General features: G+C 38.1%; 1 protein-coding gene across 4 annotated transcripts in view; it reads right to left on the bottom strand.

Annotated features, from left to right (window-relative positions):
- SMAP1 (small ArfGAP 1) overlaps nucleotides 1-25,203 on the bottom strand; it is an 85,277-nt gene that overhangs the window by 50,101 nt on the left and 9,973 nt on the right. For all 4 annotated transcript variants that reach the window (XM_079330809.1, XM_079330810.1, XM_079330812.1 and 1 more), the window contains exons 2-4: nucleotides 9,491-9,624; nucleotides 8,734-8,819; nucleotides 5,607-5,682 (exon numbers count right to left, since the gene is read on the bottom strand). In XM_079330809.1, coding sequence (XP_079186935.1) covers nucleotides 5,607-5,682; nucleotides 8,734-8,819; nucleotides 9,491-9,624 — 296 coding nt within the window. The remainder of the gene's footprint in view (nucleotides 1-5,606; nucleotides 5,683-8,733; nucleotides 8,820-9,490; nucleotides 9,625-25,203) is intronic.

Genomic DNA, 25,203 nt, shown 5'->3' with positions numbered 1-25,203 from the left:
GAATAAATTTCTTTATTTCTTTTACTGTGGAGATGGTTGAATACTGGAACAGGTTACCCAGAGATGTCAGGGAGCCTCCAGCCCTGGAGACATTCAAACTCAATTGTACATGAGATTCAACAACCTGTTCTAGATGATCCTTACTTGGAGCAGGATGATGTCCAAGGGTACTTCCAACCCTTGTTATTCTGGAAATCTATAATTTAACCCATTCTAACAAAAGGATCTTGAAAATGATTAACCCTCCTTTCTCTATTGCTGCCTCCAAGCCATAATTCCTGTAGGGTACTTCAGTGGTCCCTATTGATGCCTATCTTGAATAGTATATTTTAAAAACACTTCTCATCACTTGATTCCAAAGTTGTTCACAGACCACAAAAAAGCCCAGTAGGCTTACTGCACTTTTGGAAGGGGTAACTGATAACCATTCCTTCCACAACTGAAGCATTCCATAACAACTGAATGCTTCTGAATGCTGGCTACTATAAACTGAAATGTTCATGTACCCTTCCATACTCTGCTTTGTATATCTTAGGATGCCTACCTAACATATTTTTGTGCAGTAAATGCATTACAGATTTAATCTTCTTTAAGATAACTTTCTGGAAAGTGTGCCATCACAATCTCTAAATGCACATTACATTTTAGCCACTTGCCTAGGTTCATACTTCTTAAATTATACACAATGTCTTAGGAAAACATGAAAAATGTAGACCCATAACTCATTTTTTTCAGTGAACTTAAGACTTACATGAAACTTCTGCTCCATACATAATTCACGCCCCTTCCTAAATACAGAAACTTTGTTTCCTATTCTCTAAACATTGTCAGGATGTGGCAATATATTCCCACTTTATGTAGTGGAATAGATTGTACCAGTTCATAATTTTTGAGACAAAGTATTTGAAATCTACTTCAGCTGAATCATCATCCACCCTGAATAAGGTAATTCCTAAACATTCTCCTATTTACTTATTTTTATTAAAAACTGCAGAGATTGTTTATTATGATACCTACATAGTTAACCTTTATCCTTACTCAACACATTGACTTCACTGCTGTTCCTCATTACTTGTATGGCATAAGGGTCATTGTATTAGATAAAAAAATACACAATACTTGAAAGATGGTCTTTTTATAGGTTTTATTTTACATGAAAGAGGAGTGCTAATTTTTTTTTTAATTGGGAAAGTATTGCTGCTTCAGACCTGATTTCCTGAGTCTCTGTGTAACTTTACTAAACTTTTAACTTAGCAGCATGTATACAGGATCAAATTCAATTATTAGGGTTGTGAACCAAAAAAAAATTTCTTTAGTACAGTCCTGTGCCTCTAGGAGTAACCTCAGCAGTTTCTTACTGCATATTCTAGACAGATTTACTCTTTCTGAAGCTTGGTTCTAAAAATTACACATTTCTTCTTTATTTATTGTTAAACTGTAATCATCTACTTCAGTTCTGAAGTCCTCTAGGCTAGCAGATATGGAAGATTCTTATTAACTCCAAAAAACCTAAAGCAAGCAGGATTTGCCACTTTTCCTGGCCACTGCATCTAAGATTATGACCCTCATTAACAACTGTTCCTCCACACAACCAGTTGCATAGCTCTGATAAGTATTTGGGACTCAACAGAGAGACTGTCAGTCAAGATGAATACTCTGTTCAAACATTACTTCCATAAAACCCTCACTCCAGAGTATTTCTCCATGGCTCATATTTGCATCATTTACATTTACTGCAACCATTCTGAAAAAGTCCATCAAGTCATTTATTTAAGCATACAACTTCAGATTCTTGGGGAAAGGTGTTTGTATAATTGTAAGCTGTGCTCTCTTTTAAGAGTGTTCCAGGAGACAATGAACTAAAGAAACATAAGCAGCTTAATGACAGTCCAAAGCAAACTAAAGATTTATCAGTCTTCAGGACTAAGATGGTTATAGATCCATGCTTTACTCTTTCATTCTAGGATTGCTGCATACAAAAAAACCCACCCTATGATGAATATAAAAGGATTTTCATATGCTTGAAAGTACAATTTTAAACTGGAAGAACAATATTCCCAGTTTCACATCTGTACTACCTGAAGGACAGTTTTACCATTCAAAATCACCTCCAGTTACTTGACCTATGGCAATTGACTGTTGCTAACTGCAAAAACACTGCAACCTCCCACTTGCATTTTAGAAACTTTCAAGAATAAATGAAGTCAAACATCACAGCATATTGCACAGGAAACTGATCCTGTATCTTAGATGCACAACTTACAAAGACACTCTCATTGTTTCACTGCTATGTGAAGTTCAATTTACTGGATCCTTTCTATACTTTACATCATTCATAGCTTACGTATGCCTAAAAATCGAGAATGTGTGTGCTGGTTTCACATGGAGGGGGTAGGGGAGGAGCCGCCCGAGGGAAGCCACCCCAGTAAAGCAGCAGGAGGCCCGGAAAACAGGAGGGCTGTCCCCTCTCTGGGAACCTCCCTTGTGGGCTGTGGGGACCAGTCAGAGAGCTGATTTAGTAGTGGACAGCTCAAATAACCAATTAAAAAGTTACTTCACAATATTTCACAAATCACATTGGTAAAAGCTGAATCGGTCCTCGCTGTTCCGGCAGGAAGACAAGCAGCAACCTGCGGGGCTCCGGCCCCAGGGCCCGGCGAGGCCCCGGCTCTGCGGGGAGCCCCTGGCCCAGCTCAGCTCAGCTCTCCCTCTCCATGAGGCATGGATAAGGGGAGATGGGAGAGACACCAAGACTCTCCCTTCCCCCTGTTCTGAGAGGCCCCCAGCTGACCACGTGGCTTCTTCACCTTCTGGATGCAATTGTAACTCTTTTAATGCCTGGATATCTCCTGAGTTCCCCTGAATGAGAAGAATAAAGCATGGAGTCTACAGAAGTCAGTGACATAAAGTTCCTGATGGGAAGAGATTGAAAAGATCCTGATAAGTACTGATAAGTAGCTGAAAACTTTTTTTTTTTTTTTTTTTTTTTTGCTATGAGGGGACTATGACTACACTGAAATTTCTTTAAACTGTTAAATACACTTGGGGAGGTTGGGTGCTTGAGAGGAGGACCTCTTGCCTTGAGAAAATGGGGCTCTCTGTTTTGGGAATGGAAATATGGACAGCGACATTTAATAGAAAAAGAGATGAAGAGAATTTTGTTTTTCAGCAGCTTGTCTTTAAAGGTAATACCCCAAGTGCATCATAACCTGTAACAGCTCTGGAAGGACTGTGGGAACAGGGGGATATTCATAATTTGCGTTGTTCTTCAGGTGGACACGGATTTTGATAGTGAAGACACACCCCAAGCATAAACCAAAAAAAGGAACTTTTCTCTCCAGAGTGAGCTGAAATGATTATTTAAGTAAATAACTGATTGAAGTGTTCTCTGTAAGTTACTGTTAAGAAATGTGAAAAATGAGGGAAGGCGGAATGAGGGAATAATCTAAAAAATCTTATTCTGAATTTCTTTTCTTTTTGTGTTATTAAAAAATAATGCTAATATTGATTAAAACAGTGTACAAGGTGCTCTTTGCAAAACTAAGTACAATAAAGAAATTTTCCAGAAGAGTTTATCGTGGTGTAGCACTGATACCCCATGGGAACAGTTCACAAGAATTGTTTTTCATTCACTATTATTCATCTAAGTATCGTATTAGCAAGTGCTTTGATGCTACCAAAACATTTGGTAGGGGCTGAAGGCTACAAGCAAATTCCCCCTTTCTCCACAGCTGCCCCTCAGTTCCCAGGGAATTTCATCCACCTTTTACCAGGATAGAAAGAGGGAAGGCAGCTCAGATGTCATTACGAGTGTAAAACAAAAGCTTTAAATGCTGTCACCAAACCCCTGCAGAGGGGTGTGGAAATGCATTTCTTTCTCACTTACTGCTCAAACCTCCTGCAGACACCCATGAGCTGGAAGAACAGGGTAACCTGACCTCTTGCCTGCCAACAGTACCCAGAAGCAGAAATGCAGAGCACCAGACAAGCAGAACAGAGGCTTAGCTTCACCATTTCTTCTTCCTTGTCAGCCCCACGCCTGATAGAAAGACAATCACTGAACACCAGTTGCAGCACTACTGGCACACATGAGCTGGGCCAGAGCCAGACTCAGGGAGGATAACCCAGCACAAGCATCAGACAACAACTGTAGGTGCTACACTAGTTCAGCTCATTTACTGTTGTGTACTTTTAGGATCTGCCATAACTGTGACAAGAGATTGTCCACTTCAAACCTGATGTCCTGTGGTCTTGAAGAAACACAGGTGACTCCAAATGTGCACAACTCATTTATTGCTAAAATACTGTACAACCACATTTTGTTCCCAAAATGATGATGCCATTTACACTGGTCAGTGAAAGAAAAGCCCAAGGAGGAAGAAAGTACTCAGCAGTAACATGTTTCTCTTCAGCTTGTCTGGATTCTATCCTTGCTGCTATGGATAAGTGATTCATCTTACTCTGCAGTATGATAAAGCAAAATCTGATTACTCTTTCAAACACAAGGTTCTCTGTTTAGAAAGATCTTGAGTGTCTTTAGAACTTTTAAAAATAGTATAAAATTAAACTCTCTTCCTACTTTCTATTTTGGAATAACAGTAAAGAAGGGTAACCAATTTGTAATTCAAACCACAATCATACTTTCCATCTTAAGAAAAGCAGTTTTCCCCCATTTCAACAGTACTTAATGAAATACCCTTCTGTACTTCCAAGGCTTGCTTTTTTTAACCCTTCTAAAATGAAACCATCATTCAAAGATCCATTTTCTCAAATGGGAAATGCAGCATAAACTTTCATGCTTTAAACCTACACTTGCAATTTTCCCTGTCAAAACTCACTGCCTATTAAGGTAAAGCAGTAAAGATACATGTTAGGCCATACTTAAATAAAGCAGGCACTGAACTGTGTATGTTTAAGCACAAATACAACTATATAAAGAAAAATATATGAGCTAGATTATATATCCCAGAAACAGATGTATCAAAAACCAAACAAATCTAACAAGATTGAACTTCAGTAAAGGTTCAAAATCTCAAAACTCCTTTGCCAGAGAAGCACTCCATAAAATGTGTTTACTGTACTGAACACACAGCTATACAGGATTTAACTGCAGACTCATCATATTGCCAGTATTTGCTACTACAATGCACCTCACCACATGCAACAGTCTGGAATTCAGCAGAAGGAGGGCTCAAAACACCATAAGATTTCTTCTCAAGGATTACAGAGAATGAGGGAAGACCATGTCACCAGAAAGAGCAATCCTATCTTACCCCTGTAACATGGAAAAAGATCAACAAAAAAGATTCCAACTATACTATTAAAGAACTACCCATGAATGAAAAACACAATGTAAAGGTTCATAAATAAGATCACAATGCTTTGCTGATGTAAATGTAATAGAAAACATACATAAAATTTATGGAACCTAGGAATAGTCTTCAAAAGATAGAGGCATGTACTGGTTTGAAGAAAGCACTTAGCTCTGAGTCAAAAGGTTTTCAACTGTAAAAGACATTTTAACATGCATAATGTTTGCTACATTTCTCTTACATAGCTTTCAAAAGAAAAAAAAGACCAAATTCTTGGTTAAAGTGTTTACTTACATTGAAGGCATTAACTGCGTTTTTATCATAATACTTCTTCTTTTCATACTTATCCCTGATGAAAAATTCCACAGCTCTGGAAGCAGCTAGTTTAAGGAAAACATGCATTCATATAAATAATAACATCAATCTAAAAGCTTACTGGTGATTCAAATTAAAACATTTCACTTGATTTATCTTAGTGTGTATTTTTAAAACACAGAGCAAACCACTCTACAGAATAACTGCTGCTGCAGTGCCCAAAGTGAGCTTCTTTGTACTGTACCAATTTAATCAGTTTAATCTCTGAAGAAAACAATACAATAAAGAGAGTATAAGTAACTCCATGTTTCAGGATTAGGACATTTTCTCATGGTATTTATAATCTACATGGCTGTAGTACTGAAAATACTTGAACAATGATATTCATTTATGGTAAATAATTATAGTTTACCATCTCAACTGGGAAAAAAATACCTCCTCTTCAAAAAAGGTGAAATGCATGTACCTGTTCTCTGATTTGCACATTATACCATTTATCAAATGCTGATCATAATCACTTCTTTGAGATCATTAAGTCCTCCATGAGAGTCTCCTGTTAAAACAAACATCCCTGTGGAAGGGGAAAAAAAAGCCAAAACAACTAGTGATAAAAAGATATTGAAGCAAAGATGGAAATAGCAGCAAGAATATTGCTGTAGAAAACCAGAACTGACAACTCAGTAGGTCAAATGCAAAAAGTAAAGCCAGTTGTTTTCCTCAGTTATTTTCTCAGCTTCATAAAGCAGCTCATCCAGTGTGAAGACTTTTAATTTTAGTAAAGCTGACTCTCTAGGATCTGAAGAATAAATGTTAACTACTTTTTCCAGCAATGTGATTATTCATTCAAAAACTGATATTGCAACTGTGGAAGCTCAGACTCATTGCCTCAAACTTCCAAAGCAATTTTTCCTCAAGTCAATGGAAAGATACCCTCAGCTCCACATACTATGTCATAAGATTGACACTGAATTCAAAGCACTCAGTCTCTTCATTCTGGTCATCAAATTATATTGTCAAAAACATAGTTTCAAACTGTATACAAGTGTCACCTGAAGATAGTTTCACAAAAATTACAAAAATCAAAACACTGCTTTCCACCTCTTTCCAAATATATAGAAATTGTAAAGAGCATCCTGAGCACTTTGAAGGTACAACAATCTTAGTACTAATAGTGCAAAAAAATTATTCACTGTTGTTGGAAAAAATATTTTTCAACAGGAAACTAATGCTACCATACAAAAAAAAAAACCAAACCAACAAAAAACAAGAATCACAATGATCCTAAAAGTTAGCTTCTACACTACAGATTCCCTGCCAAGTAAAAGGGAAGAAAAAAAAGTGTTTAGAAAGGTCACTCTCGTGACTAAGAAGCAAAAATGAGGAGGGATCTTCAGCAGGAAATTTTGGGCAGATCCCACATACACATTTCTCCTGTGTCTCCACTTTACTACCTTAAAGCTAAAAGTATATGACAGTGCTACAGGAAGTTAAACACTAATATAGATGAACATATGCAAAATTGATCATCACATGCAAAATATTTTCATTGTTAATCCAAAAGAATGTTCAGAACATAAGAATATTCACAAGCAGAACACTGTGATGACATACTAAGCTGATTTGGTAGTGATACAATGGGCAAAGAAAAAAGGCAAAAAATATCCATAACACAACAGCTTGCCATGAATGCCAAGTAGGTAAGTAGCTGCCAAAGTTATGGGAAAATTGAGAAATAAATCAGAAAATATTGGAATCACCTCTCTTGACAATACAGTGTTAATAAAGAAAACACAGGCAATGAAATACATTCAGTTGACTAAGTCCACCAGTTAGAAGCTAACAATTATTCAAAAGGGTATGTAGTTAGTTCAAGGCATACGGTGTGAAAAAAACTAATTATTTTGAAAGCCTAAAAATTACACTTTTGGTCTGATCTGACAAGAAAAGCTTAAAGCATTATTACTTCTCCTGCAGTAGCACCAGTGAATTTATGTTAGCTGCAGCAAGAACTAAATATACATCTTCCAGATCCATTTTTTAATAAGTTTAGATAAAATATTTTGATCATATGGTAAAATAAAGTTCTACAATATTACAACTGGAATACTATGGTGCTAGCAGGTTCCAGTTACCATTTTCTTATGAGGATGTATGCTTAACTTAAAAGCTAATAGCATATGAAAAACGTATGTTTTGCTCAAGAGCATTTTATAATGAGAAGTGTAACCCTTAAAAAAAAACCAAAAAACTTCTGTCATAACATATTGAGTGTAGTATCGAATAAACAGAAGAACCAGAATCACCTTTATATATAGCAAATTTAGATCAAGTTACAAATAAGTCTGTTTATCAGCTCCTGTAGCTGGGGAGACTCAGCTCACTTAAGACTAGGTGTTTAGGATCATTATAATTTAATTAGTTACAATAAGATCAGGTGAAGCAAATCCTTCCTATGGAGTAACTTCATTAAACCAAGCAAAAAAAGTCAGACCTAAATAATACCATTATATATTATCCTAGTGATTCAGTAAAGGTATTTTGTAAGAAAAACTACTTCTTGCCAGCAGACAATTTTCCTTCCAACCCTTCCTCTCCAGGTACACAGTGATAACCACATACAAACACACCTGGTGGCCCTCAGAGAGCTTGGGTTTATCTATGTATTCCCATGCTAGTCACCTAGAGAAAGAAATCCATGCTTCACTGGAGTAAGATGCAATGGCTTATTTTACTTTGCCATTTAGCTCTTTATTTCCTGATCAAATGCTTCTAAACTTCAGATGGCAGTAACTCAAGATAAAGAAAATATTCAAGAGCTTCTAGTATCACTCTAACTTCCTACATGCAGGGAATTTATGAAGTCACCTCTTCTGAAATGCAAAAATAAATGGTGCTTGCCAAATCTCATTACGAAGTAGATTTGCTGTGACTGAAGTAATTTAAATCTTTTCTGAACTGTTCTCAACTTCCACTGTCATTTCTTATACAACAATATCAATGAAATAAATAACATAAGCTGACAAATGTAGCAGCTCCTTGAAACAGTCATAACATCTCAATTGCATTAAAAGTCATTTCAATGTGAAAGCCAAAACAAAAAGGATACTGATCTGTTTGAGGTCTTCGGAAGTTCTCTGGCAGATTAGCTTCATAGAGTAGTCTTGCTTTAGTATTTCCCATTTCTTGCATGCACTAGGGAAAAGTGGTAGAAAACAGCTGGTTCATGCCTGTCAGTACTTTAAACTCTGAAACATGAGTGCTTAAATGACATTACAAGTTTTTAACTTGGAGACCTTCCTGTTGTCATACGTCTTGGAAGATATGACCATGGCACAGGAGGGCTGCCTGCCCAGACTTGATGGTCAAAGCTAGCAACATGGATGCTGTTTGCAGTGTAAACTAACCCATCCTGGGAAAGACAAGCTTTGATCTCTCAGGATGGCTCTTCAGACCAGGAAGACAAACAGTAATAAAATTTGCCTGATGGCAGGAAGAGGCTTCAGACTGGAGTACACCTGGAAGAGTCAGTGCTTGATGCACCAAAAGAACACAACTATCACACAGATATGAGTGCTACTGTCTCGTCCCTTATAAAAAGGCTTACAACACTTTTTCTACAGACACAACCAAGTAGCCTTCAGAGGCCCTAGGGCAAAGCAGAATACCTCTAAAATGGCACAGAAATGAGAGGTAAACCAACTTCTCAAGTGAGGTTTATAAACTCAGGTTCACTATAGTAAAAGTATGATACATGCAGTAAAAGTATGATACATGTAACATCTAAGCTGGACATTATGATAAATGCTTTCAGAAGTACTCCTGATATCCCTTCCAAACTGGAAACATATTTGAAGATATTTTACCTGTATTTGCTCTGGTGTCCATTGATCCAAGTTGACAGACTTGACCCTTGATATATGAACCCCAAGATTTCGATGTATTCCAGCACATCTGATGCAGATAAAAACACCAGTGTTCCAAGAAGCCCATCTTGGTCCTAAAAGGAATGAGGAAATAAATAAATTATTTTCAAAATTACCCATACTGTGAAGACTGTCTGTTGGCATAATTCTATACCAACAACATGAATGAACAGGCCTGAATAAAGGCTTGCCTCTGCTTCTCTAGAATATCTATCACTTTGTTAACAATTTCATTCACAGATTTCTACTTCTAAATAACATCACTAAATATTAACTACTCAGATTTATCTAGAAAATCTTATGCTGTGTCCACTTCCCCAACTCCAGAACAATACAATAAACAAACTTTCTAAAGTTGGCTTACTAGCAACAAGATTTTTGCTTGCATCTTGAATAATCAGATGAAGCATCAACAGAAACCAGTAGAAGTGTTTTTTTTCCTCCTTTTAAAGTCTTAAGACATGCATCTGAACTTAACTTGAAATTAAATGCAGGGCAATCTTATATTAATGCAACAAATACATCATATAGCTCAGAATCTATAAAAGTAGCATTCAAGCTCGTAGGGAATGATTATGCAGAGACTTGCAAAACCAACTGATAAAAATATCCATCTGAGAATGGTGGAAAACTGAGTATGTTCAGTATCCTTGATTTCTGAATTGCCATTCATAGCCAAATGAATTTTCTAACAGAATCAGGCTGATTTATTAACCACCACTGTTTCTCAGCTGTGCTGACACGTTTAGACAGTTGAAGTATGCTGGCCTGAATTACCACAGCGACTCTTAAGATTTTTCATTCATTCTCTAATTAAACACATTTATATGATTTTATTGCAGCCCAATGTATCACCACTATTAAAAGTACTACTTTGAAGCCCATCTAGTTCTGAGCTCTAAGGAGTTCAAAGATTAAATAATTACCATCAAAAGCAAGAAGGCATACTGAAAAGCTGGAAAACATTTCAAGCACTTATTTTCAGCTTTTGTACGACACATATGCACCTAGACCACTCCTACAACTGCAGTTGTTTGTATTTCAATATCAATATATGTATGAACACTTTCCTGGGACCTACAAAAGAGCTTTATGCTTCCCTCTCCTGATCTTTAGCTTAGGATTGTGCTGGTTTGACCTGGCAAACACCTACAGAGCTGCTCACTCACTCTCCTCTCCTACAGGACAGGGAGAAAAGAGCAGGAAGGTGAGAAGACAGAACAAAAAAAAAAAAAAAAAAAAAAAAAAAGCAGCTCTGATAGTGTTCAAGCAATAACCAAAACAAGGAAGCAGGAGAAATCCTTTCAGTTCGACTCCATTCTTTAAAACTGGTATTTGAAAATCCCAAGACACATTCACAGATCAGCACATTTGCTGCAGGAAGCATTACTCTTAATGGTGGAAATACTGGCAATATTTTAAGTAATCACCTTGCCTTTCATTTATCTTGTTCAATATCAGAACATGTAAGAGCACTTGATGTCCACTGCTTCACCTTTAAGACTATAATCATTAGAATAACTGGCAGTTTTCAAATTAAATGCTACTACCATAAAATTAGATTTCAAGGATCAAAATATCTAGGAATTACTCTCCAAAACTAACACATCTCTTCTCACATGGCAACTTTACTTTAGAACTACTACTAGTCAGATAAGAACAGTCAGACTGTTTGTACTGTGTTTTAAATACTTCAAGAACTAGCAACCTATTGATCTGCCTTTTTATTTCCCCCTATAAAATACTTCACACACAAAATACTCACTCTTGCACTTGGTAGATTTATATTATGTGAAGGCCTCACTTAAAATTTATACCACTTTTAGTTTGAGTGCTCCAGGATACAGTTTTGCAGGTCATTTGCCTCAACCTATCAATCAAGTATCAGCTAAAACAGTGTACTAGAAGAAACTTAATAAAAAAACCTTCTTAGCCACTCCACTAAGGTAGATCAAGTTCCTCAGTTTATGCAAAAGATTAATCTAGCCATGACAATTTAGAAATAGATAAAGTCTTTTGTACCCAACAACTTCTCTGGTTTATCTCCTGAAGTATTACCTCTGTGTCTTTTAAAAACTGGAGCCAGTTTTGATCAGGTTACCACAGGGTCAGAAGGTGTTTAACTATAGTATCTGTATGCTGTCCAAGTTCTTATCCCTACAGGGTGTTTACACAACCACTATGAACTTTTTACCACAGATGAGTTTGTACGACTACACATCACATGAGTTTCCTATTGTTCAGGTACCGCCTCAGTTATGAGATCCCAGATAGGCAAATTCTACATTAATGAGACAAGACTGGAAGGAGGACCTCACATGACTGAAGAACAAATAAATTAAGAGGAGATTAACATTGTTGTTAAAATATTACACTTGAAACTTTGTTTACAAAAAGTAAAACAACTTTTTAAGAAGATGGCTTTCTCATGAAAAAGAACAGTTTTCTGTTTTCCCCAAAAGTTCAGGTTTCATTAATTTGTACTTATTTAAGAAATAAATCTGGGAAATCAAATATATTTAAGCAATGAAGGAACAAATTAAACAGTGAATAACGGGCAAACCTGAGGCCAGACAAAAATATTCATGTGTAACCTCTGAATTTAATTCCAAGTAATGACAATATGCAATATTAAACACTTCAAATGAAAAATGTTTTCATTAATTCAAATCAATCATAACCACAGTTAAGCACCAGGCAAGAAAAGTCAGAAAATATTTTCTATGTGTGCATCAAACCAACTATGCTTGACTTAATCCAGCAGTCAACTAAAGCCTAGGTGGCAAACCTTTCTGTGTGAAAAATATTTATTTGGAGTGATTCAATAAACAATTCCCAGTTTTGTCAATTCTGCATGAAGTCAGGATCCTTATTTCTGTACACAGGAAATATTTTGCACTAATAGAAATATTTACAGGTTTCTTTTTGTTGGGTCCTTAAAGACACAGTTTCCTTCAGAAAAAAATTCAAGAGTAGCCTGGTTTAACTGCTGTATATGTTTTTGCTAGCCAATAAAGAAGATTGATATCTGGCTTCAGAAATGAAGAATCTTAATGACTGCTATTGTATACTTTTTAAAACACCTTTACATTACTAATGCTATCTTACCTACCAAGAACTGCACTATACACTGCAACTTCAGTCAGCCAATAATACCAAATACTTGTCATGTTTGTAAGTTTTAATAGAATTATAATTTTGTTCTTCTGAAAGCTATTTGAATTTTTACTAGAAGTGCCAATGTGCACTTCAGTAGCTTGCTGCACCACTCCAATGTAAAAATACACTTGAAGTTATTTCTTCAGTCATCTAAGATATAGATAACTGCTTGAAAATATTTTCAGTCTCTTTCATCCTTTACCGAAGTTAACCTTGGGGAAAAAAGCCATAGGACTGAAAATGGCTGATATTTACACTAGACCATACACACAAGAGTACTGTGAAGTCCCTGGAACACTGCCCAGCTGAACAAAGGAAAAAACTTCATCAACTCTAAGACAGATTGCTGCTTCCAAGATAAGAATAAATTTTTTCTTCTTCACTCTAAACTTTCTTTTCCATATTTTGATACATCATCTACTGGTTAGCCCTAAATTTCCATTTCAGTTCTTAGCAGGCGGCTGTGAAGGTGTGTGTGCTGTCTTCCATAGAAATCATGACAAGATTATGTATGCATTAGGTCATGCACAATTTAAGGAATCATTAAAATAACCAGGTTATTTTTTTAGATCCACAAGATTTATTGTGTGTTTAGTCTTACTGACAATTTAATTGTCAGTAATTTAGCTCCCTTCATAAAAAGGAGTGATTCGTTTTGGCTGGAAATTTAAACACAGCACAGGTGCAAGTTTCTTCTAAGAGCTAAACAGAAAGGTGGATTTGAGCCATCATATGGCTTCACAAAAATTAATTTGGAGTCTTGGCTATTACATATTAAATGGAAAACACCAAGCAACATTTCCCAATATTGGGCTTGGCTGGGATGGAGTTAACTTGCTGCATGGCATTCTCCTATGAAAATGTGCTTTGGATTTGTGACCAGAACAGTGCTGGTAGCAGTAATGCTTTGGCTACAGGTGGATGGTGTTTGCACCGAGACAAGGATCACTTTTCCATCCCCACCCAGCAAGCAGGAAGCAGCCAAGAGGCCAGGAGGGGAGAGACAGGGACATCAACTCCAACTGACCAAAGGAACATCCCAAATATATGTTAGAATTCTATCAGGTGTATGGAAACGGCCCTAACTGTGACAGACTTATGGTATTTAAGCAGTCCTTTACTAGAGACCATCTGGGCTCTAAGAATGAAAAAAATATGTAGCCACCAGGAAACAATGTAGCCTGTTACATCTCTAAGTTTTCAGAGGTTTTAGATAACTCATGAATTTAAGAAAAAGCCTGGAGAGTTTATTTCCAGTTACAGTAGACATCCATACCAGTATAGTTATTGTATAGAACCAACATTCTCGTCACTCACAAAAATATCTACAGCTACTAAAAAACTGTGAACATTTCAAAAACCAACTCCAGCTGTTTAAATCTTAAGCAATAAAAAGCTTGAAAGCAATTTACATAATTTTAGAGAAAAGTCTTCAGATAAGTTGATTTCAAGCCAATTTTTAAATTGCTGAAATAGTTATCCAATCTCACATGCCATTCTTTCATTCTAAAGTGCACATCAAAGTGTGAATTTTGTGAAAAAGGCATCATTTTTACATATTCTCTGGTGAGGCAAAAGTTTTTCTCTCAATGTATTTCAAAATCTTTCCCACTTTTCCCCTCACACTCTTTTTTCAGGATACAATTTTGATGACAGATTTCTCCATATTATTTAAACTGGACTCATTCCTCGCACGTGTTTAATGTTTGCACATGTACTCCCAAATACCACTTTCTTCTCTGTCCCCATTAACTCACTGAGTAAGGACCATGTGTTCTGCTCCACTATTTTAGACAGAAGCTGACTGAAGAAGGCACAAAAATTCATACATTGCTGACAAACTCTCCTAATGCACTTCTACATGATACAACCATCTATTTGTCAACATGACCTTTAAATAAGGTTTGCATGATAGAGGCACATAAACACAAAGTTAGCTTTCACTTTATATTCTTGCAATTATCAGTTAAAAATTCTTCCAAGGAAGGAAGTAAAGTATTAACATAACAGAGTACTAACTTTGCATTTCTAATATTATCTGTAGCAAACTTATCTTGGGCAAACATCTTTAAAGACTTTTCACAGACTACAATTCCTTTTTTCTCTCAACAGCACCCTGCCTGTCCTTTACCCATAAAACACAGTGAAGTTACTTTAATTCCCATTTGTTTCCCCAAATCCTGCTGCTGTTTGACAGACTTGATTTGCCAAAGAACTGGCTCCATCTTGTGGAACAGAGAATTAACTACAAGGACAGCTACACACCTGACTCATTCTGAGTGGTTGATAGCCAGTTCCCAAAAGCTACCACTTTTGGCCAGAGAAAGCCTCAGTCGTTGCATCAATCCGAGCCTACCCATGCAATGCTCCCTCTTTGCAGTACTCCCACACCCAATTCATACTGCTCAAGTGCTCCGATACTCAAGATTTCAACTAAGTTAGGAAAGAAAATCTTTAGGAAACATCTGTAACTTCTCCAAGCTGAGATACAAATAAAGATTGTGAACAGGAGACAAGCGCCCTTACATAGCAGGTGGAGAGAAAAGAAAGAAAAACATGTAAGCAGCAGTTGTATTTTACATAATTCAATTCAATACAAGAAGATCAGAATCAACACAAAACAGTCCCTTCTCCAGTGACTACTCAGTGAAGAACAAAAGAACAAGGCAGAACTTACAGAGATTCCTCCAAGTTTCTCTCCTCAAAACATACCACACTAGAAACAGTGATTAAGTCAAAATAATACTGAAGTGCTCCAAACAAATAATTTACTATCAGGCATTTTCAGTCTAATCCTGCTGGTTCAAAGACCATCTCTTACTAATTTCATTGGCGGTCGCTTCATTTTTCATACGCAAGACAGATCCACCATCTCCGGTTCACAGACTCCTGGGCTGGATGGGGTGGGAGGATTGAAACAAATCCTTTAAGAAAACAGCACTCACCCACCACCAACATGAAAAGCTTAATTGCAATGTTAATGTCCACTGAAACAGACTTTGTGAATTAAGCAAATCTTTTGAAAGAATAAAAGATCTTGCATAAAGATCTTCGAGCAAAGGAAATCATGCAAGAACCACAGTACAAGAATCTTTATTCTATGAAATGTTCTTCAAGGCCCTTGAACCTTAAGTCTTTTGAGACTACTGATAAAGGGCTATTTACTTTTCACTTGATCCACTGAATTATTTTCTGATTAAACAGAACAAATAGCCTGAAGCATGTTCTCATGTCACTCCCCACATTAAGCATAATTTCCTTCACAGTAGAAGAGGCTTCCTTGTTTTATCTCCATACCCATTACTGGGAAAATCACACAAGCTCAGTCTTTACAGCCTTTTAAGGTGCCAAAGTATGCAGCAAATGGCATAAATGGTAGTTGTTAGCAGTCTCTTACAGCTGGCTTAGTAAGCCTGTGTTAGAGTCAAGACCAGAATTTGAGAACATTAAATTTACCACATTTAGAAAAGCATGACAGGAGTTCAAACAAGAACTGTTTGTAACACAGTGTTTTCATATTTTTAAATAAAATCAGACTCAACAGCATGAAGTTGCACTGAATGCAGCCAACTCAAGTACACCGTTTCAGAGCCCAGCTCAATAGCAGCTAGATTCATATGGTTCAAGGTATATTGCAGGAACAGTGGGAAAACAAATCTTAGAGGCATTGCTTAGCTATTTTTAGCCCGTGTCTTGTAGGTGGTAAAGAGTTCCATGGACAGAATTCTTCCAAGTTTGTCTTCTGGTTTGGACAACCATTTTTCAAGAAAGCTATCAAAAAATTAATTAAGTGCAGCCTATTCACAACTCCAAAGAGGCTCTAGAGAAGTATAATGAATGCAACTCTACCCCTGCACAACCCTGTCCCAGTCAGAGAGAAATATGTATCAGTTTCAATTATTCCTTCAGCTTACTTGCCCATTTGCTTCTGCAGCATCAAAAACTGCTAAAAGCATTTCAAAGGAAATTACAAGGGTTGTATCAAGCCTCGACTAGAAAAGAATTACAGTGACATGAATGTTCCTTCAATTCTATGTTTAAGCCACAAAATCAAGTGGCTGGCTTCATAACAACTTGAATTCTGGAATGAATCCAAGTAATTTCAAACAGCAAAAGCTTTAAACAGAAAATTAAGCATGGAATATGAAAGTGCACTTTGTAAATCAGAGGACTGGTTGGTTACATCAGCTATTGGAGATACACAGGTAATGTCAGTTTATTCTTGTAATGAAAAGGTCTTTTTCTTGTCTAACAGCCACTTCGCACAAGCAATCTTATAAGGTGACAAAGTGAAATTTTTTTTTGCCTTTTATTAATAAATAGTCAGTTACTAAAAATCTTTGACTGTAAGAATATAAACTTCCTTTTCCAAAATAAAGTAATTTCATCAAATATTAGGTGATTATAGGACATAAAAGCTAAGTTGTGAAATAAAATACAATATTTAGAGTTCATCATAAATTGAGAATATTGAGATTATGTTAGTTTTTTGAGATTTGTTCCCTAAGACATCACCAAGACCTCCTATTATCTTAGAAATGAGATGACAGGATCTAAAAAGAACACCTACTTAATTAAAACACTTAGTTTTAAAGGAAAAATGCTAAGTTAAACGGATGTTTTCATTAAAAATATCTCCCAAAGGTTGCATTCCTGATTTGGAAGTACTCCACACCTCAGATTTCACCCATCCTCACACCACCCAGGCAAGCAGAATCATAATCAACTTCTGAACTGTCACAAGAGCAGCTCCTGACCCTTGGCTGGCAACCACGCCCGGAGAGCCTGAGCACGCGACTGTGACTGTGCAGGGAGAACAGGTGCAGAGGACACAGGACACAGTCACAGCACTCCCACCAGCCTTGTGGGAGCTACAGCACCCTCTGGAAAGTAAAGTCAGTGTCCCAGGTATCAGAGATGACAGTGGTGTCAACACTGGAACATTCAATAACCTAATGGCTTCAGAAATAAAATTTCAATTTGGCTAAGGGGTAGTGCTACAATTTTATCCTGCCTGTTCACTCGTGACAAGAAAGACTGATGTGTCAGAGTTCAGGCTGCAAGAATAAGGTGTGCAAGCTGTCATTTCTTGGTAGCAGCATTTGGTACTTTCTAAAAAAGACAAGGTTATGTAGCATATTACAGTATTAGTAGAAAGCTTCTGGAGCAGGTCTTGACTGCAATTTTTCCCTTGTCAGCAAGAAAATGCTGAAACACTGTCTTAACTTTGCAATTTGTATTTCTTTTATCTGCAGAAATAAAAGGAAACTGGGGAACTGCGAGATCCTACAAAATGTTTTTATAAGCTGATAACTAAGCATTAAGTAAAAGCATCACTGAAAAGTATAAATCTACATTGCTCTGTTAGATGTAATAACCCCTTTCATTACCCAGGCAAAAGATAAATATTACATAAACACCTGCTTTAAAAAAACCCTTCAGTCAATAATTGAAGTTCTTCCTTTAACTACCACAAAAATCTCAGAGAAGATTTATTTGCAAGACAGGCTTCTAATGTATCTTGTTTGCCATTAACAAGAACAAACCTTTCTCTACAACAAGCATCATCTAGCCATCACATTAATCAGCTTCCCTTTACCATTCTTCCTTAAATATTACAGAAGAGATCCTTAAGTACACACTCCACAAACAGTACTACCTCCGTGCAGTCCTCAGGACTCCAGAGATGTGCTTTCTCGTACATAACAAAAAAGGTAAATGCACTTCTATAATCCTTCCAACAAGAACCTAAATCTGCAGATGCAGAGAAACCAGAGATTCAAGCCTCTTTATCCAAGAGCCATAGAATCTGTCTGGAAAAGACATCTTAGATCCTAAATTTCTACCATTAACCAAACATGGCCAAGTAGTATATCTACCCATTCTTTAATACTTCCAGGGATAGTGCACTTCAGGCAGTGGAGCTGGGCAGCCTGTTCCAACGTCTGACCAATTCTTCTGTGAAGAAATCTTTCCCAATATCTAATCTATACCTTCACTGGCACAATTTGAAGCCATTTCCTCCTGTCCTGTCACTGGCTACCTGTGAGAAAAGGCCAACCTCCACCTAGCTACATCTTTTCAGGGAGTTTTAGAGACTGATAAGAGCTCCCCTGAGCCTCCTCCTCTCCAACCCCAGCTCCCTCAGCTGCTCCTCACAGGACTTGCATTCCAGACCCTTCACCAGCTCCACTGCCCTTCACTGGACTCACTCCAGCACCTCAGTGTCTTTCCTGCAGTGAGGGGTCCAGAACTGGACACAGAATGTGAGGTGCAGCCCCACCAGTGCCAGGCACAGAGGGACAATCCCTGCCCTGCTCCTGCTGGCCACACTACTGCTGATACAGGCCAGGATGCCATTGGCCTTCTTGGCTACCTGGGTGCATTCTGACTCACACTCAGCTGTTATCACCAGCACCTCCAGGTCCTTTCAGGCAGCTTTCTAACCACTCTGCTCCCACACTGCAGGGTATTGTTGTCACCCAGGTGCAGGACCCAGCTCTTGGCCTTGTTGAACCCCATACAACTGACCTCAGCCATCAATAGAGCCTGTTGGGATCCCTCTGTGGAGCCTTCCTGCCCCCTCCAGCAAATCAACAGTCCCACCCAGCTTGGGATCATCTGTAAATTGACTGAGGGTACACTCAACCCATTCATCCAGATCACTGATAAGAGGTATTAAACAGGACTGACCAAAGACTGAGCCCTGGGGAGCCCCACTAGTGACCAGACAGATGTGACTCCATTCACTAGTCTATGGGCCTGGCCACCCAGCCAGTTTATACTGAGCAAAAAGCCCACCTGTCCAAGCCATGAGCAAAGTGCCAAATTTCAGGCTCTAGACAGTAGAAATACACTGAAATAATCTGTAATGACCAGCCAGATTGTTTCTTGTTCTAATCCTTTCTGCTATATTCATTGTGTGGGGATGTAGTTTATTTTCTTCACAGAAAGCCATATGGTGGTGTGTTCTGAATCTGTGACCAAAACGGTGTCAATAACACACCAATGTTTTAGCTATTGCTGAACAGTGCTTACATAACTCTGAGGCCTTTTCTGCTCTTCAGACTGTCCTACCAATGAGGAGGGTGAGGGTGGGCAAGAGGACAGAAGGGGACACAGTTGAGACACCTGACCCCATCTGACCAAAGGGACATCACATACACTGTGCTCAACAATAAAAGCTGGAGTAAGAAGGAGAAAGGAGAGACAGCTGAATTAAGTACAGAACTGTTGCATGTGACAGAACCCTGCTTTTCCTGGAGAAGGCTGAACACCCACCTGCTGATGCTAAGTAGTGAATTAATTCCCCATTTTGCTTTGCTTGTGGGCACAACTTTACCTGTCTGTATCTCAACCCATGAGTTCTTGCATTTACTCTTCCGAGTCTCTCTGCCATCCCACTGGCATCCACATCCATAAAATCCACATTCACTGCAGACAGTCACCTACACTCCTCCTCTACATGCTGTCTGATCCTCTTCAGGTCATGTAGATCAGATCAAATAGATTTTTAGGCTGCATCATTCATCTCACTTACTTACAGAGAGCCTATAACCCTCAAACACTACTATACCACAGTGTTTAGACACAGGAATGGCCTACAAATGCAACTCTAGTCTTGACCCTCATGTTTACTGTCATGATATATATAATAATATAATATATATATTATTATATATTATATATAATATATAATATAGATATATTATATAGATATATCTATATATACCTTCAGAGCTGGACTTTCAGTGGAGCTCAGGAAACTGAATTAAAAGTCCAGGAGAAAAGAGAAAGCCAAAGAGGACAGGCAGAATCACACCTCTTCTCCACTTGAAGCTCCAGTGTCATAGACACAAACCCTTCCCACAAATGCCCAGGACCTGCATGCCAGGGTAGCTACACCCCCATTATTGCACTCTGCCCAAGTCTCAGCAAACAGATCACACCTTAGAGTGCTTAAACACCCCTCCCTGAAGCTGGCTTTGAGCCAATACACACAACAGAAGGTATTTATGCTCTGTGAGATGCATCTTTTAAAGATCAGGTGCTAAACAACTTCTGTATTTCCTCAGTCAGTGAACAAAAAAATCTATCATCTAGGCATAAATGAACTTCCTGAGGTCACCTGGATTAACCTGATGTTTCAGTCAGATCTAATTAGATCACACCGCTTAGGGCTTTGTTCAGTTGTTCTGAACAGCTCCAAGGTATATTGTACCATCTCTTTGAGGAAAAATTAAATCCAGTATTTGAAAATTTTGCCTTTTTTTAACCACAAAGTAACTTCTTTATATCCAAGTCAAATGCATCATGCCACACGTTAAAGGCATAAGTGTGCTTTGCATTTTTCTAAAAAGATCTTCTTGCTTCCAAAATCTATGCTGGTCTCCTGCACGATGATAAATTAAATATAATTCAAACTAACACAGTTAAACATTCCAGCATGACAATCATCAATACTCAGACATCATTATATCACCTAAATGTGACTGAGAAAGGAAAGACCAAATTTACTTTTAAGTAGAGTTCTTCACAGCTGATTTAACTAGATTTGCATTTCAAAAAACTTGAGAGAAAATTGAGAGCTTTTTTTGGGGAAGTTATTTTTCCAAAGTGATCTTCCATACTTTGAGTAGAAAATAAGTTGTGGCTGTACAGTATTTTTCCTCAAAATACCATTTTCTTCAGATGCCAGAAGAGAAATGGAATACAATATCAAAGCTGTCAGCTGCATTCATTCTGGAATACAGAATTATGAGTATGAGTTCAAAGTAGGATTAAGGTTGCTTGAAAAGTTACCAATTCTCCAAGTGTGCTCTCAAAACTCTGCAAGACTCTCAAGCATGAGATCTTGGATCTGTTGTATTTTTAAATTCTCACTTAAGACCAAACACTGGACAGAATCTTTTCATTCTATAAATATATTTTTGGAGTAACTTTTATAAGCAAGGACTCCATGAACACTCAAGCTTCACAGAAATCATACTGAACAAGGCAAGTGTCAAGGGGTATTTAGAAGCACTTCTTTCAGAAGTTGCTTGGTCTATGCTGCAGAACACCTAGAAAATTGAACCAAGGCTTCATAGTCTACCAATGAGAATGACAGTTACTCTGTACTTAGAACACACAAGAAACCCTCATCAGTTGTGATGGATAACCACATCTGGTCATCATGCACCCACCAAAGAGGAGAAAATAAGAAACCCCATGGGTCAAGATAAAGGCAGTTTAATAAAGAAAAGCAAAGACCATGTGCAGAAGTAAGAAGAAAAATATTTGTTCTCCTGTCAGCAGGTGATATCCAGTAAGGTCTCAGTACACAGTTGGTTGCTCTGGAAGACAAACACCCTAACAACAAAACCTCCCCATCCCCCTGCTTTCTCTTAGCTTTTACTAATTTTACTTTGCACTTGCCTATCCCTTAGGTTTGTTTGGGTCAGCTGCCCTGGCTACATCCCCTTGCAAACTTTTGTCCACCTCTGGTTCAGTGGCCTTTGGGGGGAGGATGAAGAGACAGCCTTGATACTGCACTTTCACTGCTAAGCACCACCTGAAACACTGGTTTGTCATCAACATCCCTCTAGAGCTGCAAAGCACATCACCATGAGTGCTGCTATGGAAAGTTAGGCCCCTCTCAGACAACACTAGTACAGCAGCTAATGCATTTAACATTGAGGATAACCCAGGTATCACTTGGCAATGAGAACAAAGACCAAAAAATGCCTGTACTCAGTGTCTTACTGACACGTCTCTCTGGCTTCACCCCTGCCTGAGTGTGTGAGCACGCTTCCTCTGAAGATCTGCACATAAACTGCGACATTTGCCATGTTTAAAGGGATATTTCTGCCATTCTACAGATAACAGGCAACTGAACAAATACCCCATATATACACACTTTAATGGGATAATCAATCCCTATATTATAAAAGCATCATTACTTATCAATACACTGGTTGCTTGTATAAATTGTTACAAATGACAAATTTAAACCCAAATTACTTCAGCACACATTGCCAGGATCTTATTTCAAATGATCATTCGTTCCTGATTGTCCCTCACTGCCATGTTTTGAATCCACCTTCAAGTTCAGCTGTATTCAGAAATAACAAGTTACAGGATAAATCACTTCCATTGTCTTTTGCAGTATTTCTTATAGGACTACTACTAATCCTACCAATGAAGTCCTGTACTATGAAACTTTACTAATTTCCATTTGAAGACTTCAGTAAAAATGCACTGGATTACTGTACAGCAATCAATAGCTGAATGTGGAATATTGCATTCCTTTCTTCATCCATGCAAGAGAGAAAGCTACCTACTCTTTTTTTTTTCCCCCTTCTTTTTTAAACACAAAATCATAGCCTGGCACAGCTTCTGGAGAAAGAACTGCTCCTTTACCACACCACACCTGCAAAGTCAGTTGCTCAGCAACATTGCCTCCCACTATCACACATGGCTGACCACAGCTCCACTCTTACAGGACTGAGCTGCAGTCACTACCTCCTTTTCCTCCATCATCTACCTGAAACAAACACCTTTCCTGAAGGAAGGAAAGGAGAAATTGGCAGTTTAAGACTACTGAGACAGGCAGAACACAAAAACCACACAGATCAGCTTCCCCCATAAATCTTGCCACTGAGTCCATAACCTACAACATTATCACTCTCTATATCCACATGTACCACAGACTTGCAGAACAGGGATGTCCTCCATTCCTCCAAGTTCCTCCTCCTCTTCAGACCATTATCTCAGAGCAGAAAAGCATCTGGCTTCTCTGGTCAGAGAACGACAAATCTCATCAGTATTTTGGATGAGCAGGAAACAAGCCAGGAACTCAGCTTCTCTTGATTGGATCATTTCATAGCACTGGGCAGGAGCTCCTTGAGAATATACACTGAGACACACAAGTTTACAACGTAATGGAAAGCAACAAGTGATCAAGACAAGACAACAGAAAATAAGGAGTTAGGAATATATCACATAGTCAGAGTCTACTGTAAATGAAGATATATAGGTATCATTCAAATTTTAAATTTGTCAAGTTATCACAAAGACAATAAAGCAGTTTTGAATGGATTTTTGTGAAGCCATTCAAGAGAGAAATGCAAGAGAACTAATACTGCTCAAGCTCTCAGCAAACATTAATCAAATAAGAAGCCAGAATAGAAGAAAAACAGGAATCTGTAGGAAACAGGAAACTTTTTTGCCCCAGTCTTCCAGAAGATACCATTGTTAGTTATAACATGGAATTCAAACCAGCAGTTTTAAGATCCAAGGAAATTTTTTGACACAAGGGACACTTGCTCTAAGCAACTTTCTACCAGCTCTACAGAGTAGTTAAAGTTGTGAAGGTTGTCCTGTCAAGGCTTAAACATTTCGGTCACCACAAGATATGAGTAACCCTTTTACCACAGCATGTCCATTCCCAGTTGCTTCAAGTGGCTAGATTTGGTTCTTTTTGTCTCTGGATGCATAAACAACAGCAAGATTTCTGTATTTCTTGAAAACTCAAAGCTCTGCTACAGTGTTTTTACTACTGTTTAACCACTTCCTCATAAAGGACTTCAACTTTAAACAAAGAATCTACTTTGAATTGACATGACTGATACTTGCACACTGGGGAGAAAGGAAACAAATTACATGGTATCTGCAATGGGACTCCCTATCAGCTTGTAAGTGATTCAACAAGTGAAATAGATCTGAAGTAGCAGAGACTGGAAGGGACACTGGAAGATCAGCTAGTCCAAGACCTGGTGCTCAGAGCACAGAAAACACAGAAGGTTGCTTAGCACTGTTCCCAGTCAGAGTTTTGGTGCTTGCACGCTGCATGCTCCACAGCTTCTCCAGGCAACTTGATTCTATTCAGCCTTTCCTAGAGTAAAAAAAACCAAAACCAAAATAAAACAAACCAACAAAAACCTAAACCAAAGCAACTTATCTTTCAGTGGAATTTCCTGTGTTTTCACTTGCATTTATTGCCTTTTGGTCCTATCATTAGATATCACAGACAAGTCTGCCTCCATCATCTTTATTTTGTATCACCAGAAAGGTATTTATTACACACAAGCATAAGAACCCTCGAGCAGGCTTCTCCAGGTTAAAGAATCTCAGTGCTCTCAGCCTTCACTTGACTGTAAGGAACACTGACTTTCCCTTCATGCCACTTTGCTACACTTACTCTAGTCTGTCCATGTTTCTTTGTGGAGGCAAGAACAGGACAGCACTACAGAAACAGTCTCAGCAATGCTGAGGAAAGGATCTCCTCCCCCAGACATTGACCATGCTCTTCTGGAAATTCAGTCCAAGATGTTGTTTGTCTTCTTTGTGGCAAGGGTGCTCTACTGATCCATGACCAATTTTTGATCCACAGCATGTCTTTTGCACTGCCAACACGCCCTCCCTGGGGGCAGAGCTATGCATTTCCCTTTGTTGAACTTCACAACATTCCTGCTGGCCCATTTCTTCCACTTGTTCACTTGCCTGCTCCCGAG

The sequence above is a fragment of the Erithacus rubecula genome (assembly GCF_903797595.1).
Source record: "Erithacus rubecula genome assembly, chromosome: 2".
Taxonomy (NCBI): Eukaryota; Metazoa; Chordata; class Aves; order Passeriformes; family Muscicapidae; genus Erithacus; species Erithacus rubecula.
This window is presented reverse-complemented; position numbering and strand designations above follow the sequence as displayed.